At 40.9% G+C, this 25,917-nt stretch overlaps 1 protein-coding gene across 2 annotated transcripts in view; it reads left to right on the top strand.

Annotated features, from left to right (window-relative positions):
- tenm2a (teneurin transmembrane protein 2a) overlaps nucleotides 1-25,917 on the top strand; it is a 797,630-nt gene that overhangs the window by 441,108 nt on the left and 330,605 nt on the right. Inside the window, exons 5-6 of one of the 2 annotated variants that reach the window (XM_060836885.1) lie at nucleotides 6,141-6,158; nucleotides 6,658-6,681. The exons of the other annotated variant lie outside the window; for it this stretch is intronic. Coding sequence (XP_060692868.1) covers nucleotides 6,141-6,158; nucleotides 6,658-6,681 — 42 coding nt within the window. The remainder of the gene's footprint in view (nucleotides 1-6,140; nucleotides 6,159-6,657; nucleotides 6,682-25,917) is intronic. 2 annotated transcript variants of the gene reach the window in all.

Genomic DNA, 25,917 nt, shown 5'->3' with positions numbered 1-25,917 from the left:
TCTTTGTTAATGCTATGAAAGAAATTCCTGGCCCTAGAAGTACAACATCTTCTCTGACAACTGGGAGAAATCACCAAAGACAAACTGTTGTTTTATACAATATAAATTCTGTTGCATAGTAGTATTTGCAGAGAGAAGAGACTCAGTGCTTGTCCCTCTCCTGTCCATCATGAAAAAAACAGGGGAAGAAAGTGGGCAGTTTTAATGGACAAGAAAGAATGACTTCCTTTAAGAAAAAAGTGTCAAGGTAAGGAATGAGGCATATTTTGAAGCATAAACTTTGGGTAGTAGTAAAAAAATCTATTTAGGAAATGCTGCAGATTAATAGTGTGCTGTCAAAATAAATAATTCCATTGATGCCCTAAAGTAATCGGCATCTCACCTCAATTATAGAAGTTTTAGGATGGAGAAATGAAAAATTCAGCAATGAAAATACATCCAGGTAAGAATAGCAGTTTTTTTTTTAATAAGGTCACAGTATGAAGTAGGAAGATGGTGGTTTTGAGCTGTGGATGATAAATTGCTGTCATTGCTGTTGTAATTTGTCACGGTTCCATGCGAGTGCTTCCCAGCTGTCACTTTTTTGTCAACATATTACACAGTGGACATATGTACACAAAGCTCGGAATGATGGAAGGGTCCATGAAAGAAGATAAATAGCAAAATGACATCTTGATGCCTCTAAATGTGTGGAGCAAATATGTTTCAACGTATAGTACATCCGGAGTAAAAGCTGACAATTCAATCATCTGGCCCTGTATGTCTCCGTCAGCTTCTGTCCATGTAGAATACCTGCCAGGTAAAGGCCCACTCTTCACTCATACCTGATACATACACTCCATTGAAAATATCTTAATTTCAATGCCTCTATATCAAGCATCACCCATTGGGGTAAAAGACAGAGGATTAGTGCATACGCAGTGCTAGATGTGTGCGTTTATCACTCTCCTGTACACAGATGTCACCATATACCTGCTACTATTTTTAAAACTTCTTTTATCACTGGTTATTCTGTATGCAGTAAATACAATAAATTATAATGAACTATATGTATAATGACAAGGTATTTGAGGCAAATGGTTTATCTGAATTTATTTTTTCATCAAGCATTCCTGATAGATATAATAGCTGTGCAAATATGTGTACCTTCTGTGTAAATACTATAAGTCTCCCAAACAAATAACATACAGTTCTCCTGATGCATTTGACAGTGTCATTTTGTTATACTGCAGTGTGTACGACGGCTTAAAGAATTGGTTAAACCCCAGAAAACACAGCAAATGGATTACTTTGCCCTGTGGTCTTATGCGAAGCTGATTGTTATTCTTTACTAATTACTGTAATTAACATTTTAAATGGCTCATTTATAATTATTATTTTTTTTAATTTTCTTTGAAGTTCAAAAAGAGGATTATTTTTGCAGTTGCTTTGGACTGGAATCAAAATGATTCAGTGATCTGTTCCAAATCAAAATATGACAGAATTTGAAATGAGCATCCCCTTTGGCTGATGTGCAGGTGTAGTGTGCCAATGCACTCCATGAGTCACACATTTCAATTACCATTTGAGAGCACTGCAAGGTATAGCAGCCTTTACTCTCATTTCTTTTATCTCAGCTCGTTTTGATGATAAAACCTTAATGTAATTTTTTTAAATTACAAACTTGCCATGCAGTTGGAGATTGCTTGGTGTAGACCAAGCTGGGAAAGTTGTGGAATGAAGCCTTGGGATTCAGGAGCCCAACAGTGACTGTCCTGTACTCTCCATTGGTTAATCAGAGCCTGCAGATCCTCAGTGCCCTCTGTCGGAGTAGTGGCACCTGCTAACAATGTAACCTACCAGGCCCCCTGGATTACTGAGGGATTCCAGGCCAAAGGGGTGAGTGAGGGTTGAAATGAGTCTCAGGCAGAGGGAAACTGCAGGAACATATAGGGGTTTCAGAATTGAATCTGAATCCTCAATCACTGCCTTATGACATAGGGGAAACTCACTCCCATGGGAGGAGCTGGCAACATGAATTTTGAAAGGCACAGAAAATCCATGAGTCTCCTATTTCATCCCTGAAACACCACAGAAATGCAATGGGCTCATTAGCCTCCATTATTAAGGCTGAGATTGCAGAGTACTGGAAACTGTGTGGTAAAGTATGGCTGAGTCAGCATGGCTTCATCAAGAGGAAGTCATGGCTGAGAAATCTGTTAGAATTCTTTGAGGAGGTAGTGTCCAAGTTAGACAAAGGAGAGCCAGGATGTGATTGATTTGGATTTCCAGAAGGCCTTTGACAAGGTGCCACACAGGAGACTTTGAAATAAGATAAGAACACATGATGTTAGGGACAAGGTACTGGCATGGACAGAGAATTGGTTGACTGGCAGAAGGTAGAAAGTAGTGAGCCAGTGTCATATGGAATTCTGCAGGGATCAGTGTTGAGAGCATTGGTTGGAACGACAGAAGCACAGACTATTTTCAAACAAGGAGAGGCCTTGGAATTCTGAAGCACAAAGAAACTTTCTGACGCTCTGGCCAGCTACTCCCTCACACTTTTGTAGTTACCTTCCCTCAACCGAAATATTGTTACATCTGATTCCAGCTTCTCCCTCTCAAACTGCAGAGTGAATTCTATCATATCATGGTCGTCGTCCCCTTGGAATTCCTTCATCTTAAACTCCCTAATCATTACACATCACCAAATCAAGAGTAGCCTTTTCCCCAGCAGGCTCCATATCCAGCCACTCTAGTGAACCATCTTGGAGTCATAGAGTGATAGAGATGTTTAGCATGGAAACAGACCCTTTGGTTTAATACGTCCATGGCAACCAGATATCCCAACCCAATGTAGCCCCACCTGACATCATCCAGCCTATATCCCTCCAAATCCTTCCTATTCATATACCCATCTAGATGCCTTTTAAATGTTGCAATCATACCAGCCTCCACCACTTCCTCTGGCAGCTCATTCCATACATGTACCACCCTCTCCGTGAAAAAAATTTCCCTTAGATGTCTTATATATCTTTCACCTCTCACCCTAAACCAATGCCCTCTAGTTCTACCCCAGGAAAGTAACTTTGTCTATTTATCCTATCTATGCCCCTCATGATTTTATAAACCTCTATAAGGTCATCCCTCAGCCTCCTACGCTCCAGGGAAAACAACCCCAGCCTACTCAACCTCTCCCTATAGCTCAAATCTTCCAACCCTGGCAACATCCTTGTGAATCTTTTCTGAACCCTTTCAAGTTTAACAACATCGTTCTGATAGGAAGGAGAACAGAATTGCACGCAATATTCCAACAGTGGCCTAACCAATGTCCTGTGCAGTCGCAACATGATCTCGCAACTCCTGTACTCAATACTCTGACCAATAAAGGAAAGAATGCCAAATGCCTTCTTCACCATCTTGTAGACATTCCGCAAATTCCTTTCTTAAGGTCTGTTACTAACATGACTTTTCCAGTTCACTTGCAAATTGAAGTCCCATATGATTATTGTAACAGTGCTTTTCCTGTCTCCTAATTTATTTTCTTCCCCATATCCTGACTACTGCTTGGAGGCCTGTACACAACTCCCATCAAAGGTCTTCTTTCCTTTGCAGTTCCTAAACTATACCCACTCAGATTCTACATCTTCCGATCCTGTTATCAATGTCATTTAATTCCATGCTAACAAAGCAATCCCTTTCCTTCTGCCCATTTGCCTGTCCTTCCAATAGGATGTGTATCCTGGGATAATTAGTTCCCAGCCCTGATTCCCTTGCAGCCATATCTCTCTGATACCCACAACATCATATCTGCCAATTCAATCAGTGCTACAAGCTCATACATCTTTCATATATTGCATAATTTAAGTACAACACCCTCAGCTCTGCATTGTCCAACTCCTTCTCATAGTTGTCCCTCCATCTGCTCTGCAAAGTTAGATTCCTGATCTTTTCCATACTCTCTGACCTATTACTTGTTTGGGAAACTTTATTAACCTCTGCTGAGGCCTCCTCCCTTTAAATGGTTCCATAATCTTCCATGCAACTGCACCCATTATTTAGCTTAAAGCCCTGTCCACAGCCCGAGATAAACCATTTACGAAGACTCCAGTCCCAGCAAGAATCAGGTGGAGCCCGTCCCATCGGAACATCTGCCTCCTTCTCCAGTACTCGCACCAATGTCGTACAAATTCAAACCTGTTTCTCCCATGTCAGTGACATGCATTTATCTCTTTAATCTTATTGATCCTTTGCAAATTTACCCGTGGCTCAAGTATTAATTCAGAGATTATTGTCTTTTTTGGTTCTACTTTTAATGTAGCCCCCAAATGCTTGTATTCCCTCAGCAGAACCTCTTTCCTCTTTCTACCTGTATCATGGGTACCTATGGGGACCACAATAACTGGAGCTTTCCCCTTCACTCCAAGTTCCTCTGCAGCCCAGACAAGATATCATCAACCCAGGCATTAGGCAGACAATGCAGTCTTTAGGACTCCTGATCTGACCAGAGAAAATAGTGTCTATTTCTCTGTCTGTACTGCCCCCAATTACAACTACATTTCTCTTTCCCCCTCCTCACACCTCAAGAATGGCTCTCTCTACTATGGTGCTTTGGTCCGTTTGCTTGTTCTCCCGACAGCCCCCATTGACATATGCAGTGGAAGCAAAAATCTAAAGCCAGTTAGATCAGCTTTAGATCTCTCCTGGATCTCTCTACCTGCCAGGCTCATAGTCATACTCTCCTATTCCTGATCACTGTCTGAATTCAAGGTAGTCACTTGAAGGAATGGAGGTGAAAGTGGGTACTGCGATGCTGGAGATTAGAGTCAAGATTAGAGTAGTGCTGGAAAAGCACAGTAGGTCAGGCAGCATCTGAGGTGCAGAAAAATTGACATTTCGGGCAAAAGCCCTTCATCAGGAATCATGGGTAGTCACGAAGGGGTGTGACTGCCTCCTGAAACACAGCGTCCAGGTAACTCTCCATCCCTGGTGTGTCGAAACTCAGGCTCCACTCATGAATTCTAAGCCAGCATTCCTCAAGCAGCCAATACTTGCTACAGATGTGGTCACTGTGAGTCACAATGAGCTCCCACGTCAGTTCCCACATCATACAGTTACAACACATCACCTGGCCCGGCAACTTTGTTTTAATTACTTAGTTCTTAGTCCAATGTTTAAAAATTTTGTACTAGTCTTTTAGTTTGTTTCCTGTAAATATTTCCCCTATTTACCTTGAACCTGAAAGTAACCAAAAATAGACAGTCAAACCAATCTACTTAACAGTTTACCTGTGATGTCACTTTTTTGTGCTTGGTACCTGATCCTGGGTGAAACTGAGGACTGCAGATGCTGGAAATCAGAGTCAAAGACTGTGGTGATGTAAAAGCACAGCCGGTCAGGCAGCATCCAAAGAGCAGGAGAATCAATGGATGAAAGGCTTATGCTCGAAACGTCGGTTTTCCTGCTCCTCGGAAGCTGCCTGACCAGCTGTGCTTTTCCAGTGCCCCACACTCTTCTACCCGATCCTGGTCTTCAACTTATCCTATTCAAAAAAACCTGACAAACTATGAGCCAAAAACAGCAAGCAAAAAGCACCTCTTCCCCTCAGCGACAAATTCCCAAATTCCCCAAACTATATTCTGACTCAGACTATGTCACACTCTGGATGGGATGTTTCCTCCCTGACTGTGTGAAGCTGACTGATTGTGTGCTTTCAACTGTCCCTTCCTTAAACACAGCCAAGGTGAGCTGAGGTGAATTGCTATAGTTCAGTTTCAATTGTCATCAACACCTTTTAAGGCTGTATTCAAGCTTCAGGTGATTGACTGATAATTGTTCTGCTGTCAGCTGAGTCAGCCACCTTCTTTACCTTACCACTAGACTGCTGTAATTTTAATTTTTCAAAGTGGAGAAAGAAAAGTAAGATGGACCAGTCCCATTCCCACACTGCTTCCAAATTTCCTGAACTATGTACTCACTCGGACTGTACCTCACCCTGAATGTGATCACTCTCTCCTAATCATACGGAGCTTTCTGATGCAGTGACGATTTTACATTTCATGTTTGTTTCCCACACCCAGCTCTTTCTACTGGAACCTGGTGTCAATCAGCTCTTGTTTGTCTTGTTGCATTGGACAAGCTGAACTCTGTCATGCAGAAAGAGAGTCTCCTCCTCCCCTGTGTCCTGATCATCCCCATCAGAAGACTGCTGCCACTCCCCCAGTTCCTCAGCATATTGCATAGCATTGGCCAGCATTCATCTTCTATTAAGTCAATGCTGCTCCTTCTACATCACTGAGACGCCAGTGTTACATTGATTAGGACCCGTGACGAGCATTTGAACCCTAAGCATGTTCTGCATGCGTTGCAAATGGACTATGAAATGATTGTAAGTCAAATGTAGCTGCAAATTGCAACCAGGTGCTTCACGATTTGACCCTTTAATGTTCTAGTGTCCAAATGTGGATCCTGTGCTTTCACTCATCAAACTGACAGTGATTCCATTCATCTTGGGTGTTGTCCTAGCTGTTTACCAGTAAGCGTCAAGTGAACCCTAAGTGACCACAGAGAATGCAAATTGATGGACACTGTCAGCAGCTACCAGACAAATCGCTGGGTTACCACATCCCCTCTCCAAGCTTCCATGTCCCATTTTAATTTGCATAATAATCCCAACAGTCCATTTCCACCTAACCCTCCCATGTGGAGACCCATCACGATGAATTTTGCATCCAACTTTCATCATTTCCCCCTGAGCCCTGACACTACACCTTGCTGATGCTTAAGGTGGTCTGTACATTTGCCTGTGGAGGCCATGGTGGTGGTCACTGCCTGCCTGCACTTCAATGCTACATCGCATAGTCTCCTTTCAGCTTGACTTTTGTCCCTATCACTGTCTTTGTTCCCAACTCTGCACATAACTCTGCTTCACCCCCTCCCCCACATCATAATTGCCACAACCTGTTTTGGCTATGGACTTCCCCTTTGCTCCTGTAACCTTTCTTGCATACAGACCTCCAGGACTATCTTCACCCCAGACCACTGGCTGACTTGGATGAGCAACACCTACAAATTACTAAATAGACCCTTTAGCACTGTCTTTACAGCTGTCTGACCGATGATGTGAGATTCCCCTGACAGCTACAGGTCTGATCATTGCATATTCCCTGGGCTGTAGTCAGACAAAACCCCTTATGCTGAATGGCCTGAGGTTTGACTGACCATGGTCAAGCTCCTGGACTGTGTACTGTGTCCATGATTGATGGAATCAAGACCGGCTCACCAAACCTTAAGTGGACTGAGGGATATTTCCCAATTGCTTTCTGACATGGCCATTTGGTTGAATGAACATCATGGGTAGATGGCACATGCTACAGATGACAACAGTACTGAACACCTTTAGGGTCTGGCTTCACCCAGGTAGGCACTGTGACTGAGCACCAAGGGAACAACCCTGGGAAGCATCCTTGTCCATGAGCTTAGATGCTTATCCCTGTGCACAAAGTGCCTTTGCAGCAGCTTTCAATTAGCCTGTACACCCTGCAATATAGATCTGTTGTCCATAAGCATCCTAGACGTGGATCAGAAAGGTTCCAAGAAGCTCGTTAGCAATTGGCAATTATCAGCTGTCCATGGAAGAGAGGTGCATGTAACTGGTGCCTAGGGACCTACCTGTAAGTGCTGTTGCATGGTAAGCAATATCCAAGCTGTTTGCAGCCAGCGATACAAGCTCTGAACTCTATGCTTGTGACATTTTCCATGGACATGGTAAATAAGGGGAAATTGCACATGTGTTCCAGACAAAGATCTCAAAATCCCACTGGACAAGACAAGGTTGTGCAGGGAAAGGATTCCTTTTCCAACTGGAATGGCAAAGGAGGGCACAAAATCTTACCCTGCCACCTGGTCTGAATTAGCCACTCAGATCAGTGGAGTTTTAGTGCGATGGGAATGCCTGGCAGTATAGGAAGAAGATCAATGACCTTGCCTTCTCCACCAGGGTAAGTGCCACCATCACCCCTCTGCTCCCTCATTGCTACTGCACTCTCACTAAGGCTCATGTTGTACCTCTCTTAATATTGCATGCAACATCTTCCATCACTCACTGTTACCTAGCCAATTCCCCCACACCTCTAACTCAGCATGGTGTCTGTGCTGCCTATATATTCATGCAGGGCACCTCACCAGCTTCTCCTCAAAAGCATCAGTCACTTTCATTTCCCTCAATCCTCCTTTTCTCACATTACAGGAGAAAACAGTCTAGAATAGAGTAAAAACATTCAAGAAGATGGTTGGCTGTGCACCATTTGCTTCTTCCCATGCTCTGAGTGGAGAATTCTTACACTGACCATTCCGAGTGGTCATTAGCTTTGGATTGATGTTGAAGCTGCCTTTGATTTACTGTGCCGTCACCTACTGACTAAACGATGTTTTCCTTTTATTCGACTGAGGACTACGCTCCTCTGAGACTTCGAGACATGATCATTTACTTGAAGCGCATTCAGTGTTTTTGCTGCATATGCTACTTACACAGGTGTGAGATTGACGTTGCACAGTGACATACAGCAATATGTCCATTCCCTTGATTGAGCATTGCTGACTACCATGACAGGCTTCCTGGCTTGGTTTCTGTGCTAAAAGCGAAGTTAAGAAAGAAGTACTGCGCACATGTCAGTTCTGGCTGATGGAATCAATCACGAGAAGGCAAGCCAGGGATTCAGTGAACATCCAAGTATGCGCTAACTGACTGAACGCTAATAGAGAAATGAGCAGCTCAGAACTGTAGCCTGGTCCAATCCATGAGTGAGTCCTTATCCCTCTCTGAAAAATAGCCTTGTAGTGGCATTGCAATGAGAGTTGTCAATATATTCCAGAGTTCAGCACTGAAATGCAGAAGTGTACTGTAAGTGCATCAGGGATGTATCATTATGCTGGGAAACTGGCCTATCATGGATGCCAGTGCCCGTGGATATGGGGTGCATGCTGTCACTATCCAGGGCCCATACCCTGAGATATTAGAGCTGGGTGTCCAAAATGGAGGCCCAGGCGAGTAGGTGCAAGCTGGAGTCAGATGCCCACTCTGACTTTCATGTCAGAGATTCTTGACAGATAATTTTAAACTGGCAAGTGGTACAATAGGAACCTGTATATTAAGAAGACAAAATAAGATAGTAATGAGGTTGATAATGAGCAATAATCCTCATTGATAAGCCCCCCCCCCCCCCCCCCCCATTCATTAATGAGAAATCCATCTCGGAATCCAGACCTTAGTTGGAAAGTGCAACTTGTTGTTCACCCATTTGATTTTTCATACGAGTTCCAAATTTCTCGCCATGGCCCATGTCATCCAGAGCTTGGGAAGATTCCAATCAGAATTTTTCAATGATGTGAAATTCCCTGAAGAGTTAAAATATTTTTATGAGAAATTTCACAAGGCAATTTCTATGCACACGTCTTCATCAGATCACCACATTCCTGACCTCAACTGTGCTTCACTGGGCAAGTGACAAGCAGTGTCTGAATATGAATAGCAGAAAGTCATGATAAGTACCAGACCCTCTCTTCACCTCAATGTCTGTGAGTTCTGTCCTGCATGAGTAAGAAATGCCTTTGTTTTTTGCAGCTGCAGGGAATGTCAAATTCCCATGTTTGTTTTTCCTGATAGACAGTCAGGAGGCTGGAAGAATGCAATAAGCTGGGCAGCATCAGGAGGTACAGAGGTTGATGTTTCAGGTGTAACCCTTCTTCAGGACTAGGGGTGGATGTAAAGGAAGCTGCAGATAAAGGGTGTGGCTAGGGCAGGGTGGTGAAGTCAGGATAGGTGAAGACAGGTAGAGGGTATGACCTGGTTGGCAGTAGCGAGTTTGTTTCATCATGTGGTCAAAGAGCTGGAGGGATGAGGACGTCTCGACGTAGTAGTACTGAGAAAGGGATTCACTGAGTGCATGTCTGAGGGAAGCAGAGAACTTCTTCAAAGGTGGGCATGTTTTTCCTGATATGCAAAGACTTTAAAGAACTGCTTAATACCTGTGAATGTAGATAAAGACTTTTTTTTAAATAAATGAAGTATATTTTTGCAATAAAAACAGTTTCCATTGGATCTCAATGCTACTTAAAGTTCCAAAGAAATTCTTCAGAATACAGTCTCCATATTAAGTGTGCCTGAACAGCAAAATGAATGTCAACAGAGCTTTGAAAAGATGGAGACCAGTACAGCCATGTAGTCTGGAGTCACTTCAGGTTTTATTTATGTGTCTTTATTGCTCAAATTTCAGAAACAGGAGGAATCTCAAGAAACAATCTGAAAAATATTTTAAGAATACATTTAGTTTTAATGCATTATTAGTGATGCTTATTCCCATCTCTTCAAGAGTGCAGGTACCCCATTGACATTGATTGACTGCAGGTAAATTGCTTGGTATCAGGCAGAGAAAGCTGCAGATATAAAAACAGCAATCAATGTAAATGCTCTGGAAATTGATTGGCAAGGCCCAGAAGATATGTTACACTATTATAAATTGACCAACGAGACAGAGTTTGACGATGTCAAGGAATTATATTTTATATAAAAAAAAGTTTGTGTGATTTGTCTGGGGACAATTTAATTTGATGTTTAAAATGACATTTAATTTTTGGTGGAGCTCTGATGAATGTAAAAATCAGTATTAACAAAGATGAATGCAGTAAGCTTTGCCCTGACATATGAGAAGCCAATTCTGTGGAAATTTCAGTGCAGAATGAAGACACAGATTAGAAATTTTGGGAGATCTGAAGCTGTACATATAGAATTTTTTTAATAAGACAATGTTGGGGTTTCTTCCACCAACATAACCAAAACAAAATGGTGGACACATGTGGCACTCAGTGGTGCACACACGCCTCGCCACATATGTGGCTCTTCTCCAATGCATTTCCTCTTTTTTGCATCAGTATTTTTCACATTATATTAATGCTGTCCTCAACAGTGGACAGAGATATTACCTTCTTTGATCTATTCAGTGTTCCTGGAAACACACACAAAAGATGAGGGATGTTTGCTCATGAACATGCAAGTACTCATTCAGCCTACTTTTGCTTTATCTTACTTGCATGTTCCCTTTTCATATTCACCATTTCTGTACCCCTGCTGTTGCTATTTCCATGTGTTGCTTCTTTCTCTTTGTGTTGTTTTTTTCCAGCTGCCTTCCATTTATTTCACTGTCTTCCACTTCCATTTCTCAATACTTTTCCTTTTGATCAATTATTTGCTGATTACCCTTTAGCATTGTTACAGAATGAAGAGGTAGGAAGATTTGATTGTGGTAGAAAATGAATGAGTTGGACCACCTGTTGCATTATGTCCGTATCAAATTTTACTGTCCCATTGCAAATGGTTAGTGACAAAGTTAAGCAGCTATACTCTACACTTGCTGTTAAGGAACAGAACAGTGTGGTACTTCATACTTGGAAAGTTCAAAGCAAATACTTCACTGAAATTCTGGTGACATTTCATGTGACTGGGACTATGAGTACACCAAGGGAAATTATTGAAACAATCAATAGCAATCATGTCTAAGAGCTATTAGTAACTAGACAAATAGATCCCAACAACCTGGGGTTTGAACAGCTACAATCCATGTGGTAAAGGTATGGAGGGAATTCCAGGATCCATATAGCTTGAAGAGGAGCTTGTCTTTAGTCGGAGTCCTGCAAGAGTTGGGAGCTTTAAGGAATTAATATTAGTCACAAAATAATGTTGGAGTAATTAATAGTTTTTCAGCTCTCTGTATCTGCTGGTCTATATCATCGGGTGTAATAGAGGTGGATGTCTTAGTCTTGATCTTCTAGAGTGCCCTAGATTTTATAATGGAGTGGGGGTCACTAGGTTAGATGGTTAAAGTGTGATACAGAATGGTACCAAAAGCATGGATTCAATTTCTGTATGGGCTGTAATATGATTTGAATGTTTACTGTCTCCTTTGACCTGGTGTTTACAGAGTGATGTCCAGCCCTGAACTTTGCAGAATAATGCCTTTTAAGAAATACAGAGGAACCTCGATTATCCGAATGAGGTGTGCGGGCACTATTTCATTCCGATAATTGATCATTTGGTTAATCAATTCAGTGCCTCTCCTCTGGGACTCAGAGTTTTTTGTTAAGTCTGTTCCACGTTCAGGAAAGGAGACTGCAACACAGCGCACGCGAGCCCACACCCCCGCCTGCCCGCCCCCAACCCCATCCAACACCGCCCCCCCGGTTGCTCCCCAACCCGTCCAACACTGTCCCCCGCCCACCCCAACACTGTCCCCCACCCACCCCAACACTGTCCAGTACCATCCCCCTCCCGCAACACCGTCCAACACTGCCCGCCCAACACCATCCCTGCCTGCCCCCCAACCCCATCCAACACTGCCCTCCTGCGACCCAACATCCCCACCACCCACCATCCAACCTCCATCTGCACCTCTGCCCCTCCCGTCTCCCCTTCCCCCCCCCCCCCGAGAAAGTGTGGGGAAAGGGAGAATTGGTGGAAGGTCAGTCATTTGGAGACGGTGTCTGGGATCCCATCGATGTCCAGGACTGTTCTCGGCAGCATTTCAGTAAGCTGAGATTGTTTTGAATCACTGTAAACAAAAGACGCGATCAGGGTTGAAACAGTTCTTTGATGTAATGTTTCTATCGGGACCTTGAGCTCTCCTTTGGATGATCTGATAATTGAACAATTGATATTCGAATAATCGAGGTTCCCCTGTTTATAACTAGTTATCTCAATTACATATTTAAATGCTCATTAAGGACCATTTTACCACATTGTCTGCATTTTAGCAACAGCACCTCCTCCAATTCAATTCAGCCAATCTCCTCGTGGATTACGGTTTTTTATGACCATGCTGATCAAAAGTGGGACTCCAGGCAAAAAGACAGCCCCTGCAGGCTCAGGGACTATCTCACGGAAAACTTATGTTTCATCCATATTATATTAATTTGCTTAATTATCTTCCGGTTATTTCATGGGGATTGTGGACCCCCTGACTTCCTCAGCAGTAGCCACCCTTCCTGATGGAGTTGCTGAGGTTATTCAGCAGCTCTCTGAGTAGTCAATGTCCCATCTCTAGTCATAATAATGGCAAACAGAGCATATGAAGCTGCCTGGTATTGCTTATGTCTTATCTGTTTCATCTTGCCCATGTTTCCCTTGGCTGGGGAGCCTAAAACTAGGAATCACATTCTCAGAAAAGAAAAGTGGTTACTGATTTCGAACTGAGACAAGAGGAATTTCTTCACTCAAAGGGTTGTAATTTTTGGGATGTTCTGTCCAAAGGAGAACTGTGAATGCTTAGTCATTGTGTATAATTAAGCCAGAGATCTTTTTTTTAAGTTATTTGGAAAATATAAATTGAGTTTTGCTGAAAAAAGACACATTTTGTTGAAGCTTTTCATTTTGAATGAATCCTGACATTTCACAAGAATACAACATTGAGAGAAAACCTATACTGCTGATTGGATTATCATTGGTCGATGTGTTGCCATTGCAATTGCACTCATCAGGAATGATGAAGGGCTTTTGCCCAAAACGTTGATTTTCCTGTTCCCGGATGCTGTCTGACCTGTTGTACTTTTCCAGCACCATTCTAATCTCGACAGTTAACAGTTCAGCTTTGTTTAAATTTTAAACCTAGTAGTTGACACTGATTGGTCAGAACATAGACCTGGGAATTAAACAAACAAATAGCTGTGATCTACTTTGCTCACAAATTGCTGTGATAACTTAGAATAACATCAGCAGAGTAATGGAAGGGATTGTTGATCATGCCTGAAGCAGCACTTGCTCTGCAATTCCGTGCTCATTAATGCTAAGTTTAGTTCCCACCAGGACACCTCATTGCAACCCAGATCTAAAGTGGGATAACAGGCAGCAGATTACTGACGGTGGGATCAAGGAGCCCAACAAAATTGGTATCTGTGGAAATCATGGAGAAAATTTGCAGTTGGCAGGATTCATAACTAGTGCAAAGGAAGTGTTACTATTTGAGGTCAATCAACTCCGCTGTTAGACATCACCACTTGAGTTCCTCAAGATGATGCGCCAGGGCAAATATCTTCAGTTGCTTCAGCAATCATCTTCAATCAACGAAGAGGATAAAATGTATAATTCTCAGCATGGCAGGTTGTTGATGGTGAGGTGTGGCAAGGGTTACTCCTGATCCACAATTCCTCATGAAATATATAAATGTTTTGGAAATGGGCAACTAATTATGTTACTTCTTAATTTGCCTGTGACACCATACTGAGTGGGAAATAAGTTGTGAGGAAGATGTTTCAAGAGGCCTTTCATAGGCTAAGAGAATGGACTTAGACATGGCAGATACAACATAATGTAAGTATCAAGTTACTCAATTACTCACTTCAATAGAAAAAAACAGAAAGGCAGAATGTTGTTAAATTGTGTGATGTTGAGAAGTGTAGGTGTTCAAAGAGGCCTAGGTCATTGCTTGCTGCATGTGCTTGTTAGTTCTTTGTGACTCATGAACTGTTGTTGTTCATGAGTCATAAAGAACTAACAAGCACATGCAGCAAGCAATGAGGCAGGCTCTTGGTATGTCGGCCTTCCTTCCAAGGGGATTTGAGTCTAGTAATAAAGTTATCTTCCTGCAATTATATATTAAGACCGAGTGAGACCTCACCTGGAGTAATATAAAGTTTTGTTCACTTTATCTAAAGAAAAATATCCTTGCCATAGAGGGAGTGCAATGGAGATTGACCAGATTAATCTCTTGCATGGCAGAGTTGTTTCATGTGAAGACTGGGTCTGTATTCCCTAGAGTTTCAAAGAACAAGTGATGACCTCGTTGAAACTTAGAAAATTGTTAGAGTGTGTCAAGGTCAATGTTGATAAGATATTTCCCCTTACTTGAGGGTCTAAATCTAAGGGACATTGTCTCAGCGTAAAGAATAGGTCATTTAAGACTGAGGCATAGAATGGTGAATATTTGAAATTCTCTACCTCAAAGGACTGTGAAAACTCAATCATTGAGCAAGGTCAAGAAAACAATAGATTAATGGAGATTAGTGTCATCAAGGAATATGCAAATAGCATGTATTGTGGCAATGATGGGTTGAATGGCCTGCCCTGTTCTCATGTTGTTAACACTTAAGAAGGTCGACATCATCAGGATGAAACAGCCCATTGGTACCCTATCCACCAATTTATCATTTGATACCTTCACTACAGACACACAGTGGCAGCAGTGTATATCATCTACAAGATGCACTGAAGCAACTCATCAAGGCTTCTTCAGCAGCACCTTTCAAATTCACAACTTCTAAAAGGTCAAGGGCAATAGATATATGGGGCCAACCACTTTCAGTTCTCCTCCATGACACACACTATCCTAATGTAGAACTATATTTCTGATCCTTCAAAGTTGCTGAATCAAAATCTAGGAACTCCTTTCCTAGCAGCATTGTAGGTGTCCCTAAACCATATAGACCACACCAGTCAAAGAAGGTGCCTCACCAACACTTCAAAAGGACAATTAAGGATAGGTATTAATTGCTGGCCGAAGCAGAGATGTCCATATCCCATGACAAATAAAAAGAATTTTTACTAAATTTCACTAAACACCCACTATATGCCTCTCACTCCCAAAAGTCAGAACCAGTTTCAGACTATTAATTTCCTGAATACTTTAAAACTTATTTTGAAAGGCAAAATTAGAATGAAAAGATATTATTGTATTATTGAAATTCTTGATGCATTCTGCCCATATTAGATTTTTAGTATTATCTAGTCCCAAGTTTTTGGTACTGCATGGAGATGTGAATGATTTACATAGTAATTTCAATCCTTTGAACAGAGTCATTAAAGGAATGGCTATGTTTGACTATCACTGATGAGTATTACACAAACGTTTCCACTGAAATGAAAGCTTTTTTAATGAGACATTGGCAGGACTGAATGGTTTGAGGGAGTGATGGAAAGAATGCTTGCTGTTAATTATGACTTGCCCTGTATTTTCACATGAAGTATTCATCATTCAAAGTGTGATATTTCTTCAGAATGTGATTTCTTTTTTGCACTGTTAATTCTTTTCCCTCCCTACCTCCACAACTCTGCTGACCTTTTCTCGTTGTGCTGTGTTAATTGCCAAATGAATCAACTGGGTCACTTTATTTCTGTGCCCTGAGGAAAGACAGTGATAATACAAAGGATGGGTTGACATACTCACCTAAAGCAACAATATTCTTTTTTTCATTTCAAGATGTATCATTGCCCATAAAGAAAGCTGGAAGGTTCTCGGTTTTTGTTCAGATGAAAGAATCTGTGTCATTGTTAGAAGTTGGATTCTGAAACTAAGAAGTCTTTACTTATCTGGAATTTCAAGTGGCAAACTGGTACAACAGTGTAAATTTTCTGGCCTGTGTTTCAATATGTTTGGTAAATATGAATTAAGGACTGAATTTTACCTAAGAATTCAATGTAAGCTGATCAATGCTTACTGTTATTTACATGGAAGTCAGACTGCAACTTTTGTGTCCACATGCACAATCGCGTGTACAAACGGACCTTGATCATATGGGCTGATGGGCTGAGGAGTGGCAGATGGATTTTAATCTAGATAAATGTGAGGTGTTGCATTTTGGAAAGCTAATCAGGGCAGAACTTATACGCTGACGGTGGGGTCTTGGAGAGTTTTGCCAAACAAAGAGACCTTGGGATACAGGTTCACAGTTTCTTGAAGATGGAATCACAAGTAGACAGGGTAGTGAAGAAGGCGTTGGTACAATTGCCTTTCCTGGTCAGTGCATTGAATATAGGAGTTAGGATGTCATGTTGCAGCTGTAGAAGATATCAGGCCACTTTTGGAATACTATATTCAATTCTGGTCTCCCTACTATCAAAAGGATGTTGTTAAGCTTCAATACATGCAGAAAAGATTTAAAAGGATGTTAGAGTGGTTGGAAGGTTTGAGCTATTGGGAGAGGCTGAATAGTCTGAGGCTATTTTACCTGGGGTGCCAGAGGTTGAAGGGTGACATTAAAGTGGTTTATAAAATCATAAGGGGCATGGATAGAGTGAATAGCCAAGGTCTTTTCCCCAGAGTAGGGGAGTCCAAAACTGAATAACATAGGTATAAGGTGAGAGGGGAATATTTAAAGGGGATCTAGGGGGTAACTTTTTCATATAGAGGGTGGTGCGTATATGGAATGAGCTGCCAGAGGAGGAGGCAAAGGCAGGTACAATTACAACATTTAAAAGGTATCTGGATGATTACATGAATAGGAAGGGCTTAGAGTGATATGGGCCAAATGCTGGCAAATGGGAATAGATCTGGTCAGAATGAGCAAGTTGGATCAAAGGCTTGGTTTCCAGGCTATAGAACTTTATGACTCTAATTAAGGAATTGCCTGCCCAAGTTGATCCTGAACCTACAGAAGCTCAATGAAAATCATAATTACTGTCAAGTTTCCTTTCAAGTACATTTATGGATGTGTTGTTGCAACAGTTACCTCATATATACAGTCTAAACTATGCTTGACCAATCCAATCTTAATACCTTATAGGGGTTGTGTAATGCCGAATTCATTCCAAAGGCTCTCTTTAGTACTGAAAATGAACGTTTAAAAGTGTGGCACTTTACTCCTTCAAGACTTGAGTTACTGTGGGAAATGGATAAATTAATAAAATTTAAGTAAACAATATTTTTTCTTGCTGTTCCTGACCCAATCATTCTTACCCTCTTGTTATTTTGTTTTCTTCTAACTGATTTGCCATTGAATTCAACATTCTAATTGACACATCCTCATTTAGACTTGATGCTCCTCGTTATTGTTGATTCAGTCTGTTCTAGAAAGGAGACACATGGTTACTTGTATTGTTCATATAAGTTTCAGGCGCCCTAGATGATACAGGGTTATTTCGATGATTGGTAAACAGGAAGTTTCAGTCCAAAAAAGTCATAAAAAGTCGATTGGTAAAGGCAATTCACGCCACTCATTTATTACTGATTGTAACTTTCAGCCCACTATTATCACGCATGCATAGAAATAAAAAAATTAACTTTTCATCAAATTTACAGCGCCTGAGACCCGGGTTCAATTCCCAACTCAGGCGACTGACTGTGTGGAGTTTGCACATTCTCCCCGTGTTTGCATGGGTTTCCTCCGGGTGCTCCGGTTTCCTCCCACAGTCCAAAGATGTGCGGGTCAGGTGAATTGGCCATGCTAAATTGCCCGTAGTGTTAGGTAAGGGGTAAATGTAGGGGTATGGGTAGGTGGCGGGTCGGTGTGGACTTGTTGGGCCGAAGGGCCTATTTCCACACTGTAAGTAATTTAATCTAGCTTCTCTTATTGTCTTCATTGGCTGTCCAGTTTGGTCAATTATCACTCTTTTCACTTTGTCAATATATAAAATTTGTTCTTTAGAGTCTTACCTGAACAGCTTTGCAGTTTTTATATTTCAACATCTGTCACTAAAAGGATATACACCCAGAGCAGATACATGCATTTTTCTTTTAATTACAGTTGGGGATGGGCACACAACTGGGGAGTGTATAAGGTGTGAGAAACTACTCATGAGAGAGAAAAAAATTTAAAATTCATAAGATACTTTCATTGATAAGTGGAAAGTGCATTTGGTAATCCATAAGCCATCATTAATTATACCCCTTTTTTGGCTGATAATGCATTTTATGATTTTTTTCCTTGTGGCTCTGAGTACTTTGCTTAGAGAGTGGTGGGTGTGTGGAATGCACTGCCAACAGTGGTAGTAGAGTTAGATACAGTAAGGACATTTAAGTGATTCTTGGATAGATACATGAAAGCTAGTATAATGAAAGGTATATTGGTTAGTCTGATGTTAGAGTAAGGTAGAAGGCCAGCACAGCATCAAGGGCCAAAGGGCCTGTACTGTTCTATGTTCTATGTTCTAATATTGCACTTCAAGATTCTTTTGGATTTGCTTCACATGTATTTGTTCTGAAATTGTTATCATTCAAATAATCTTCGAGTAAAAAGTGAGGTCTGCAGATGCTGGAGATCAGAGCTGAAAATGTGTTGCTGGTTAAAGCACAGCAGGTCAGGCAGCATCCAAGGAACAGGAAATTCGACGTTTCGGGTCAGAGCCCTTCATCAGGAGTGAGTCATTCCTGATGAAGGGCTCTGGCCCGAAACATCGAATTTCCTATTCCTTGGATGCTGACTGACCTGCTGTGCTTTAACCAGCAACACATTTTCAGTATCATTCAAATAATGTATTGTTTACCGTGTACCTCAAGACTTGTTGGAATGCTTGTACTTCCTGGTTAAGGGCATGCATCTCATGCTGAAATGGGGATTAACAATTTGAATTTGCATCATAAAGTTTGTGCTGTAGCTAACAATGCTTTGCTTTTTAATTCGATGAATGTTGGATAATGTTTCCCAGAGAGAAACAACTAATCAAGGTGTGGCTAATAGTTCTGAAAAAGACGTTTTCAAATAAGCAAGATTCAGAATTTAGAAAAGGAGTTCCTGTGTGTAGCCTTGAGATCACTGAAGATCTGTGCTGTTGATTATGGAATGCAGAAGCCAATAAAAGGTCAGTATCAGAATCCTTGAGGACACAAGAAGAAAAGATAGGAAATTTTCCAGAGATAGAGTGAAACAGATTGTAAATGTGGCAGCTGTTTAAAACCAATACCTTGAAGGGTATAGAACAAATAATAGCAAGGGAAGGATTGAATTGAGAAAATTGATTGGATTGTCTTTTGGACAGCTGAAGATTACATTTCCAAAAACATTTCTCAAACAATTTATGCGATATAGCATTTTCCCTCATTGTGAGCTTAGCTAGTTATTATGTTGCTAATTAGTTGATGGAGTGGATTCTTGTTTCATCAAGGGTTGCAACATTAGGCCATTGGTAACAATGCAATATTTGCATCCATCTAACCTACTCTTTGTTTTATTGGAGTACGTGTTACTGACAGGGCCAGCATTTATTAGCAAGCCCTAGTTTCCCTCAAGAGTAGTTGATATAGTTAAGTTAATTTAAAAATCAGCACTTCAAACTCAACAGCACTAATGAAGAACTATAGTCACATATAAGGTAGCCCAGAAAAGGACACTAGATTTCCTTGTCTAAAGAACATCAGTGAGCCAGTTGGAGTACTTGTCCAATAATCTAATATCTATTTTCATGCATACACTTGAACAATCTGCATTTTATGTATGACACAGCCAAAGGCCTTTACTAAATGAAAAAAAATCCCACAGGTTATTGATAAAGCTCAGAGATTTGGCAGCATCTGTGGAGAGAAATCAGAGATAACATTTCGGGTCCAGTGGCCCTTCCTCACAACTGATGGCAGCTCAGAAAATGTTGGTCTTTATGCAGAAGGTAGAGTTGGGAGGAGTTGAAGGGCATAAATGATAGGTGGTGACAGGGCCCAAAGAGAGTGAAGAACAGTTGGCATGGATAACAACCAGGCTAGGAGGGTGAGGGCGAGTTGCTGTTAATGGAGACTGTTAGTGGCTAACAATAAATTGTGTGTAACAGCAGATCATGTGATAACAAAACCTGGTATGTGGGGTTTGTGTGTGGAAATGGGAGAGCTCAAGCCCAAAAATTGTTGAGTCCAGATGGCTGTAGACTTCTCAAGCAGAAAATGAGGTGCTGTTCTTCCTTGGCAAGTCTCAGCTTTCTGGATTCAAATATCGAGTTCAACAATTTGAACTTGAGCTCTCTCACATCCTTACTCCAATCCCCACACACCAGTCCTTGTCACCACATGGTCCGCTATTGCACACAACGCATTGTTAGCCGCTAACAATACCCATTAACAGCTACTCACTCTCCGAGTCTGATTGCTTCTCACTCCTTTGTCCAACTGTTCTTCTATCGGGTTCTATCTCCATTTATTGTTTACTCGTCCCCCCTTCCCCCACCCTTTTTTCCACATAAAATCTAACATTCTCTGAGCTGCCACCTATTCTGAGGTAGGGTCACTGGACCATAAACATTAACTCTGATTTCCCTCCACAAATGCTGTGAGACCTGCTGAGCTTTTCCAGGAATGTTGATGGTTAATTCTGATTTCTAGCATTTGCAGTTCTCTCAGCCTTTTCCAAAAGCCAGTTAAACATTATCCACAGAGTAACTGAAAAGATCTGTAGCTTCTGAAAGAAATTCAGTAAATTGGTCAAACATTGTCTGCCCTCTTCCAAAATATGTTCATTCTTGCTCTTCTGCCACAGTCATTCCAGATTGATCTCATATTATTTCTCATCATCAAAGGCCCAGATGGTTTCATCATGATAAATGAACATTCATTATCTTATAACTTCAATATTTTTACTACATCTTTAATAACTGTCACTCAGAGAATGGTTCTTATTTCTGCTGTTCTTGTCATTAACAATGATCTGATGAAGATCATTGTTAGCTGATGACACCATTTTCTACAGAATAGATAATCTCTTAACAAAGATAAGTAATTCCTGATCACATTGATGTGTGGATATGTAAATTTTAAATTGGAACAGAATAAAACCTAATGGGGTGTTATCTTCAGGACTAAAATTAAGACATTGATATACATTGAGAAAAGAATGGCCAGATGTCCTCCTTAAATGCTGCAACTCTCCTTAGTTACAGTCACTCTGTTCTTTGGTGAGATAATCACATTCCCCATAATGTGGGGAAAACAGAGTGAAAAAGTGTGTATTGTCCAGAAACTGAGAACCTATTTGTCATTTATGGAACTTGATTTCCTACAAAACCTATACCTGCCATGAGTTAGAGCAGATGAAAACATTTGTGACTATTGGAAATTACAACCAGGGTTGGAGAAATTGCAGGGTTGGTAACGCTGATTTGTTGATAGAATATAAATATTGGTCATGTGCAGCTGTTATGTCCATATTTCAAGAGAAGAAAGATGGGTTACTGTTCAGGGAAACAAGCTCATCATCAGAAGGGCTGAATAGTGGAGAAGGACGAATAATGTACTACAATCAAGAGATAGATATGTTGACTCCCGTCACTTAGAGATAATGTCTCCCATATGGTGCTATGTCTACGTATCTTGCACCAATAAGTTAGATAGTAACACCATGCAGATCAACCAGTAAAATTGTGCATTCAAATCTATAATGCTTGTTGATCCTCCACAGTAACTCCTCCAAGTCTTTGCTCAAAGTAGCCAGCAGTGTTAAATTTGCAAGACAACAGCCTTTGTCTCCAACTAAGCCATATTGCCATGGGAATGCCACAAAGATGTTTTAAAAATTCAAGTGCTACTCTGTAGGTTTTCCTCCAATACCCATGGTCTTCAATTTACATTTGAACAAATATACCTTTCCACCATCAGTTAAGATCTGTGTTTTATCACTGGACAATCTCTGGTTCCGATTTCACCCAACTGTGTCCGAATTTTCAAAGTTCCATGCTTAGATGCATTTAAAATGTCATGTAATTTCAAATGAATTGGCCTTGTTTCCTCACTCTCAAATATCACCACAGAGCTGAATTTTTTCCTTCTTTGCACTCCCCTTCCCACACAAAAGGAAGTGATATGCAGCTTCAGATACATTGTTATTTTGAACAGATCTCTGATTATAATGTGGTTCAAATAAATGTAACTTAGGCATTTGTAGGATCAGTATAAATGCAATTTCAAAACCTTAATGCAGTACATTGTTGAGTAATTCTAACAAATTAAAAATAAACATTGAGGAACAAAGGTGACAGTTAGTTCTGCACAATCAAGTATCACCCATTTTAATTAGGCCCCAGAGAAATTGCTTTGCACTTTTTTGAAATTAATATTTTAAACATTTCTGTAGGATGTACAACCATCGCCAATGTTTGAGTTTGCTGTTTGAGTCATGAGCATATTAAGGTGCAATTTAATTAAAGCTACAAAAAGTTAGATTGTGTTTCATGGAACCATTCTTCCAGGGACAATTCTATTAATGATTTATATGCTAAGTATGTCTGTCTGTAAGCCTTCATTTAACAATTAGGGGTAGGTTGATTTTTACCCTATTAAGCGAAACCTTTACATTCTATACACATGCAATTTGCACACAGGGATTGCAAAGTTCTGTGCCTGAATTATCCATGTTTGATCCACAATGGATGTACACACATAGTTCTTGTGAGTTTGTTCACATGTGCTCTTTGTATTAATAGTGATGATGAGGTTAGGGTAGAATGTTACCAACAATCTTTCTCCCTCTGCCAGTCTAAGTGGATTGGGATGAAAGATGAATTATAAGTAAGTCTTAGCAGATGAGGCTGTTACCTTCAGCAACAAGATCAGACTTATTATATCTTAAAAAGTCTGCATGGTGAACATGATGATGATGGTTACATAAGGCATAGGAGACATGATCGTCTCCAACTACAACTGTCCAGAACTGCCTGACCATCCACACAGTGGATGTTTTATACATCAGAGCTTCCTCTGAGCTCCTGGATTAATCTTTTAATCATAGAATCCCTATATTGTGGAAGTAGGCCATTCAGCCCATTGAACCCTCACCAACTCTCCAAAGAACATCCCTCCCAGACCCACCCCTGTAACTGGCAATTTAGCACGTCTTTGGAGTGTGGGAGGAAACTGGAACATCTGGAGAGTACTCACACAGACACAGGGAGAATGCGTAAACTCCACACGGGCAATTGCTGGAGGGTGGAATTGAACCTGGGTCCCTGACGCTATGAGGTAGTAGTGCTTACCATGGACCACATGCTGCCCCATTACCTTAAACTACTCTATGGAACATACAAAGGATTTATGCAAATCCAGCAGATCTTTAGGTCACTCAACTAGTAATACTTTCAATCTCAATGCCCCAGCTATTATCTTACTTAGTTAAACACAAGTTCACCAGCAAGAAGGAACTCCTACCAGTGTCATTAAAAGACATGATCGTCATCACCCACCTCAAATGTTTAGGTGAATAACTTCTATTGTTTCTACTACTCTTCAAGTATTGTGTGCAGTTTTTGTCTCCTTATGTTAGCAAATATAGATTTAACATAACTTGGAGATGCTAGTGTTGGACTGGGGGGGACAAAGTTAAATATCACACAAAACCAGGTTATTGTCCAACTGGTTTATTTGGAAGTGCTAGCTTTCGGAGCACCGCTCCTTCATCAGACAGCCACATCAGACATTCTAAGTAAGCCTGTTGGATTATAACCTTAGATTTAACATAGATTGAGTGCAGCAAAGGTTGATGAGATGGATTCCCAGGATGGCATTTTTCTCATGTGAGAAAAGATTGGGTTGAGGGGGCTTGTGTTCACTGGAGTTTAGAGGAATGAGAGGGCATTATATAAAATATATAAAATTCTGGCAGGTCTGAACAGATCATTTGCAGGGACATAGGGCATTCCAGAACAAGTTGTCACAGGATATAACAATAGACTGAGGAGAGGAGAAGGGTCTTCAGTCAGAGGGTGGTGAACCTATGGAATTTTCAAACACAAAAAGCTGTGGAGGTCAAGTCACTGAATATATTTAAGAATATATAGATTTCCAAAGGCTAAAGATGTCAAGGAGATCATTGACATTCTCTTTGCAAACAGAATGTGATAGATTGTATTGTATCTTTCTTGTTTTAGCCAAGATAACAGATTTCTCCATAATGTAGGTGTTGTTGGCTGTGTACATGCACTTTTTCAGACAATATGTGCAAATGCAGAGATATCAAAACACCACTAAGGGTTCCATGCTCTCTCAATGTTCATCCATTGCATATCATTCTTAGTGGATCACGAAGATTAATGCAGAGTGTCTGACAGCAGTCACAGTACCTGCACTCTGTACCAGTTAACTGTACAATCAGAATTTGAATTACCAAAGTTATAAGAGAGTAGTTACTCGGTGGGCAGGGTTATCCACTGATTATCTGGCTGACTACTCTGGTACACAATCCTTATCTACATGGGCTGCATTAATTTAATGAGAGCCACACAAAATGTCTTTGGCAGGCCTTCAGGATATATAAATGATGCTTTTACTGCATTGAGGAAACATTCAGGATGCACATAATAATTCTTCATTGTCTGAAGTACCTTGCATAACTTCATTATTATGAGGGTGTATAACATGAAGCTAAGCTGGCGAAGAAGGGCAGTGGAGGAGCAAAAGGAAGGGAGGAGAAAAATGATAGAGCTCCTTTCCAGCTAAACTGCATGTGATAATTTCATCCAACTGTGGAACCAGCATTAGCAATCCCAATATACCATTCATCAACATACTCACAATTTAACTTCTCTCGATTACTGGCAATCAAAATATCCTCCTGAAATGAATGCCACCACAAAACAAATCATCAATATCAACATCATTAGTCACATTTTTCAATGTCCCACAGAAAACTTAAAATCCCCTTCCCTTGCTACTTTTTTTTAATGACTGTCTCCATGTGCCGTTCTTTGTTCAGGAGTTCCTATGCAGTGACTGCAGCTTTATTTTCAGAAGCGGAGACTGCATGTCACATAGGCATGAAGCTGGAAGGTCCAACTCTGCTCTCAGCATGGCCAGAGGCAGCTAGGTGGCTGGCTAGCACAAAATAGGAAAGGAATGGGACTGGGAGAGGTAACAGTATGAAAGTTATCATCCTGAGAGAGGTCAGTCCTCAAAACAAATGTCTTAGCAATCCTATCAATGTAGGAACAAAGCTAGAAAAGAAGAGAGTCATACTGGACTCAAAATGTTGACTCGATTTCTCTCCACTCACATTGCCAGACCTGCTGAGTCTCTCCAGTGTTTGCTTCAGATTTCCAGCATCCTTGATATCTTGCATTAATACATTTAACTTGAGCCTGATGATTGTACTCAACAATACTGAACAAATAATTTCCTCCCTTGCCATTCATCCGTGCAATATTTCAGATTCCTCCTTCACTACAATATATGCCTTGCCTCTCCCTTGCTCAACAATAGCTCTATTTTTTAAAAA

This window comes from Hemiscyllium ocellatum, chromosome 16 (assembly GCF_020745735.1).
Source record: "Hemiscyllium ocellatum isolate sHemOce1 chromosome 16, sHemOce1.pat.X.cur, whole genome shotgun sequence".
In the NCBI taxonomy this organism is placed as follows: Eukaryota; Metazoa; Chordata; class Chondrichthyes; order Orectolobiformes; family Hemiscylliidae; genus Hemiscyllium; species Hemiscyllium ocellatum.
This window is presented reverse-complemented; position numbering and strand designations above follow the sequence as displayed.